Source organism: Monodelphis domestica, chromosome X (assembly GCF_027887165.1).
Source record: "Monodelphis domestica isolate mMonDom1 chromosome X, mMonDom1.pri, whole genome shotgun sequence".
NCBI lineage: Eukaryota > Metazoa > Chordata > Mammalia > Didelphimorphia > Didelphidae > Monodelphis > Monodelphis domestica.
The window spans coordinates 32,556,638-32,562,884 of record NC_077235.1 but is presented as its reverse complement, the minus strand read 5'-3'; the positions used below and the strand labels follow the sequence as shown (position 1 = coordinate 32,562,884).

General features: G+C 44.5%; 1 protein-coding gene across 1 annotated transcript; it reads right to left on the bottom strand.

Moving 5' to 3' along the window:
- Positions 1 to 5,746, bottom strand: LOC103099455 (U1 small nuclear ribonucleoprotein C-like). The gene is made up of 3 exons (XM_056809606.1): positions 5,497 to 5,746; positions 3,132 to 3,199; positions 1 to 1,757 (listed from the first exon to the last, which is right to left on the bottom strand). Exon 3 carries the CDS (start codon positions 1,652 to 1,654, stop codon positions 1,238 to 1,240), a length of 417 nt encoding a protein of 138 aa, XP_056665584.1. The 5' UTR covers positions 1,655 to 1,757; positions 3,132 to 3,199; positions 5,497 to 5,746; the 3' UTR covers positions 1 to 1,237.
- Between the last annotated feature and the right edge of the window lie 501 nt (positions 5,747 to 6,247).

Genomic DNA, 6,247 nt, shown 5'->3' with positions numbered 1-6,247 from the left:
TTTTCAATGCTAAAACAATCAATACTTTTATTTTTATACGTCACAATACAAATATAAGCTGCATTTCTGCCCCACTCTTCCTTTTTAAATTGTTTCTTTGACAGGAAGTGGGAAGTCTTCTTACATGTTTGGAAACCACCTCTGGGGCAGTTAGCAAAAAAAAAAACAAAAACTGGCAAGCTATCAACAATCATGACAGAATGCTCCAACTCTCTAAAATGAGAAATGCAAATTAAAACTCTGAAGCTTCACTTTACACAATTTTTGAGAAAGATGACAAGAGGAAAATGGTCAGTGTTGGAGGGACTGTGGAAAGATAGGCACACTAATGCACTTTTGGTGGAGCTATGAATTTGACAGTTCTGAAAAATGATTTGGAATTACTCTAAAAAGTCACTAAAACACATCTTTGACTCAGTGATACCACTATTGGCATATAACCCAAGAAGGGCAAAGATAGCGGGAAAGGTCCCATATACACCAAAATATCAATAGCAGCACTTTTTATAGTAGCAAAGAACTGCAAACCAACAATACCCACCAATTGAGAAACACCAAACATATGAGATATATGAAAGTGATGGGATATTGTTTTGCTGTAAGAAATGAACATGGATTAGAGAAATACGTCATGGCTTCTATGAACTAATGGTAGAGGGAAAGTAAGTAGGAACAGGAAAAACAATTTACACAATCACCACAATATTAAGGAACACAACACTGATAGACTTCAAAACTCTGATCAATGAATGTATTATGCGATTGTGACTTCAGAGGACTGGTAAAGGACGTTTCCATTCTTTTCCTTTGGCAGAGAGGTGTTAAAACTATATAGGTACAGAGAAAGAGAATTTTTAGACATGACCAATATGCTCATTTTTTTTTTTCACTGTGCTTATTTATCACAGGGGAGGGAAATACTGAAGGGCAGGGGAAGGGGAACCACTGCAAAGTTAAAACTGTTGGTGCAGAAAAAGGGAGAATTTTTGGACATGTCCAATATGCTTTTTTTTCTTCACTGTGCTTATTTATCACAGGGGAAGGAAATACTGAAGAGTAGGGAAAGGGGTCGGACCACTGAAAGTGACTGATGTAAAAGAGTGTCAATGTTTTAAAAAGGGGAAGGGGGAAAAAAAAGGAAAAAAAAACATATCTGAGGCCCAGCACCATGATGTTCTGGTGAAATAGAACAAAGAATTGAAAACTGAGAAATGGGCTTCCTTGTATTTCCTTTATTTTATCTGTCTGGTCTGGGCATCGCTGGGCGAGTGGGGACCATCATGGGATGGGGAAGAGGTCTCATCATTGGAGGGCCAGGCATCATAGGCATGTGACCTCCCATGGGCATCCTCATGCCAGGAGGAGGCCCCACAGGCATCATCCCAGGAGGGGGAGGCCCCATCATGCTAGGGTGAGGAGGTGGGATCATAGGCCCTCCTAGTGGAGGAGCAGAGAAAAGATTGGGAGGGATTCTTCCTTGCTGAAATGCAGTGGTAGTTTTATCAATCAGGCTCTGGGCTTGCTCTTCCATCCATTTTTGATAGTAGTCTCTCACATTCTCTTTGTGCTTCCTTCCACTACAGTGGGTCTTCCTCACAGATGGAGAATCGTGAGTGAGATAGGTATCGCAGTAATCACAGTAAAACTTGGGCATGATGTTCACAAGTGCCTTATTCTGTTCCAAGAACCTTCAGAATAGCCAGGCTGTTTTCCCCACACTCTTCCACATAGAAGGTTAACTTCAGGATGCTCTTTATCTAATGAAACATGAGGGGAAATGAGGAGGTCAAAAACAGAAAACCAAGAAATATTCAAAGCAACATTTGTGTGTGTGTGTGTGTGTGTGTGTGTGTGTGTGTGTGAGATCAAAAATCTAGCAACACAATGAGTGTCCACCAATTGGGGAATACTGAAAAGGAACTTGGCAGAGAAAGGAAAACAAAATATATGCCACTTAATTACAACATAAATGCAAGGGAGTAATTAAGGTAGCTGAGCACTGTGGCTCAGTGGGTAGACTGCCAGACCTGGTGATAGGAGGTCCTGGGTTCTCATTTGACCCCAGACACTTCCTAGAGCCATGGGACCCTGAATAAGTCACTTAACCCCCATGGCCTAGCCCTTACCACTCTTCTACCTTGGAACCAATATCCAATATTGATTCTAAGATGGAAGGTGATAGGTTAAAAAAAAAAGACAAAAAACCATGAATATAAATGCAAGCAAAGCTAAAAAACATCTGAACTCCAACTACAATAACCAATCTTGGTTCCAGAGAGCAGATGAACCCATTTTCAGCAGAGATGGAACGGCCTACACACGAGTAAAGTCCCATGTATTGAGACAGACTATTAATATAATAACTAATAGGTGACTATTGCTACTTAGTTAAGTCCATCTTAATTGCAATAGAATAATCCAGAGCTGGCTGTGGGTTTCATTACATTACAATGCCACAAACCCAGCCATATGGCAACTGTTACACCCCTAGTTCTTCCCAGCTTGGGCTTTCTTTTGTTACTTACTATAACATAGACTGTTATGAACAACATATTTTCTTTTGATAACGTTTTCATGGGATTATTGGACCAAATGATGTAATTTATTAATTTTCAGAACCCAAGTCTAGAATTTTATGTGAATCCTTATCTCTCCCTTATGGGATTTGGCTCAATGCTCTAGCTTGTCAAGATCTTTCAGAATGACTAAGCCTCTTCTCAACAAAAATCAGACACTTGTAATAACGATAAAGACTATGACAAATTGGAAACAAAGGTGCTTAAAGTCTAAAGAGTAGCTAAACTACAATTTCTGTAGCTTAACCCTCAAATCCAATTCTTTTAATTAGGACATTGGACACGTAGTTATAGGAAAAAACCCAACCAACCCAGAAACATTCCTTTATAGGACTGAAGTAGAAACTTTAGCTCAGGGACCTTGTTTCCTACCTTTCTTGGTTTCTTGACAGTGCCAAGTTCCTCGAAGGCAAGGATTGTTTCATTTTTGTCTTGATTTCCCTAGCAAAATATCTAACAGGCACTTAACACCCCAGCCCCCCCCCCCCAATGGAACTGTCACCTAACTGGTGTCTTGCTGCAAAAAACCCCACATAACATCCCATTCCAACTTACTGAACAGCTAAAACGGAGTGGCTCTTCAGACAGACCCCTCAGCAGGGACCCTAAAGGATGGACAGCACCTAAAAGACAAACACAAACTCAGCATTAAGATAACAGCTGACATTCGTATGGAGTTTTACAATCCCTTCTTTCACTGGAATTAGTATTGACACTGCTAAAAAGAGTCAACAAGTCCAAGAGGAGAAGCTTGGCAGCACTAAATTTAGGGGTTGGGCTGAGGCAGGCTGTTTACAGAAACAAGCTGTCTGTCCAACCACTTCACAACAGTGCCTGGTTCAAAATCCCTTCCTTTCTTCCTTTTCATTTCCTCCTCTGTCTACCAAGCCTCTTCTTACACATGCATTTCATTTACTCGTTCAAACAAAAAGCATTCATAAAGCACCTACTATATTCAGCAGGAACTAGGTTAGTAGTCTGGATACCAAGAAATAAAAATCCAAACAGTTTAAATGTGGGAGGGAGGGGGAAGGAAAGAAGGCGATATCAACCTAGACAAGGAAACAGAAAATATCAAAAGCATCTTTTTTTAAGAGGAGGGAGAGAAGGAAGTGAAGGTGAGCTCTCCTAGGAGATGGTGCTTCAGCAAGGCCTAGAGGGAAGTTAGAGATTTTACAAAGCAGAGGTGAGGAGGCAGCAGTGTACTAAGGGGCATTAGATGTCACTAAGCTATCTCCCCTACTCTAAAAGCTCAAACTACACAGGTGCTAAGTAAAAGCCCAGCTTCTAACTCCAAATGCAGTGACCCCTACTGTACCTGCTTTCAGAAGGGTCCTGGAAAATGGCACCTACCACCTCTCCTAGCTAGAGCATTCTGTAGCTCTCCTCCCTTTCCCAGTTAAGGCTCTAGAAAAAGTTGTCTTACTCCCTCTGCCTCCACTTTCTCTCTTCTTCCACCCCCCACCCCCCCACCCCCATCAAACCATTGCTAATCTGGCTTCTGCCTTTCTTCTCTCAAGTGAAAGCAGATATGTCCAAAGCCAAACTTACTAAACAGAGAGGGTGAGGATGATGCAAAGTCTTCGTATTTTGTATTTATTTCACCCTCCTATTAGGACTGAGTTACCACTTAGATGGAGAATCCCAGCAGGGACAATATGTAATACCCTCTGCCCACCGGGCTGGCGGGCTCCCTCCAAATACAATCTGGCAGGGAACTGAAAGGAACATGCCCAGCACACCTGAGTCAGTAACAGTTTTTCCAGTACAAGGAGAGAAGGCTGGGAAGCCATCTTGTAAACTGCCACTCAGGACTAGGAGGGGAACTGCAGTGCCCTCATGGAGGTCTGCACTGACCACATCGCAAATAAACATCTCATCTGGACTGCAAGGCTAGTACCAGGCTTTTTTTTTTCTTCCTTTTGTTAGTGTAGACATAACTTCGCACAAAATCATTTGCTTGGCCAGACCCTTCCCACTAAAAGGAGGGGATGAAATGGGAATAACTGAGCAATCAGGTTTATTCTAAACCCCCCAATTCAGGAGGCTGAGTGGCCTTAATTCAAAGGTCAGCTAATTTGACAGCGCTTTGACAATTTACGGTCTTTCTCCTGACCAAATAATTTTCTATCAGAGGAACCTGATGCCCAGAGAGGTTATGTGGAGCCATCCAAGAGCTGGTGGGGAAAAAAAAAGAGACCATATCCAGGGGTTCTGCCTCCAAATCCTGCTGTGGGAGGGAAAAAAGAAATAGATCGGCAAGCAATTTCTGGGCACCCACTCTGGTAAGCGGCAGAAATGAGAACTGAGAGAGGCAGGTCACGGTTCTCACAAGGGGGGCTGGGGGGCACCAAGAGGAGATGTGCCGTCAATGAGGACCGTGGCATCATCCAGGTCTAGAGCTGGGAAGCCATCTTACCCCAAACCCTTCATTTTTACAGAGAATGAAATTCAGGCCCCCCAAAGGTCAAGAGACTTGTACAAGGTCACAGAAATAGGGAGAAATTTGAAGCCAGATCTAAGGACTCCAAATCCGGAACCCTTTTGCTGTGACAAGGACCTTTTTGGGGAGGGGAGAGGGGCGGGGGTTGAAAAGAGGGAGATTCGTTTTTACGCAGAATGGCCGACAGAGAGCTAGTTTGGGAATGAATCAATCGGGGCAAGAGCGCGAAACGTAGGCAAGGAAGGGACAAAAGCAGAGGGCCGCAAGGGTGAGCGCCATGCGGAGCGCAGTAAATGCCGCAATGGACGCCACAAGGCACCCCTCCGACCGCTCTCGTCCTCCCCCTCCTTCCTTCCCTCGCTCCTTCCCTTCTTCCTCTTCCAACAAGAAAGAAATCCCGCTAAAAGGAGAGAAATCCCCATGGGGAAGAGCAGCGAGAACCTCCGGAGGCTCATCCCCATGCATGCACTTACTTACCCCAGCAACGAGGAGCAGAGGAGACGCTGCCGCCGAACGCTAGAAGCTCCCGACCAACTGGAAGAGGGAGAGAGAAAAGGAGGGACGGAGGGAGGGAGAGAGGGAGGGAGGAAAAAGAAAGAGAGGGAGAGAGAAGGAGAAATCGAGAGGACAAGCAAGCAACCGCACCCAGCTAGCTCAGGCAGAAAGGCGGGGGCACTGCAGAGCAAAATGACTTCCGTTCCCTAAGAGCTCACTGCGCAACACCCACAATTGCCAATTACTAGGCCAGAAGAGAGGCGGGGCAGAACAATGGGCGGGGCGAAGGGAGGGGGATTGGAGCAGACTGTAAAGAAAGTGGGAAGCCTTAAACCCCTCGAGAAGGAACCTTTTTTTGTGCGTGTTAAATTAGGAAATTGGCGGTCTAGGAGTCAGGACTTCGAAAACCGTAGCGTTATAGAGCCTGGGAAGACTCCCAGAGATTATCTAGGCCAGGCACTCATTTTAAAGGACTTCTGAGAGGGAAGTGATACATAATGGCCAGTTTATTGTAATCATGTCCCACTCCTTCATTTTGTGAAGGAGGCAACATGTGTCCCGGGAATAACATAGTAAGAGCTTGCTAAATGTTATCGACTGGGGGCAGCTGGGTGGCTCAGTGGATTGAGAGCTAGGCCTAGAGATGGGAGGTCCTGGTTTCAAATGTGGCCTCAGATGCTTCCTAGCTGGGTGACCCTGGGCAAGTCACTTCACCTTACCACTCTTCTACCTT

Excerpts from the sequence above, each read along its gene's own strand:
- LOC103099455 (XM_056809606.1), bottom strand. The coding sequence starts at position 1,654 with ATGCCCAAGTTTTACTGTGATTACTGCGATACCTATCTCACTCACGAT.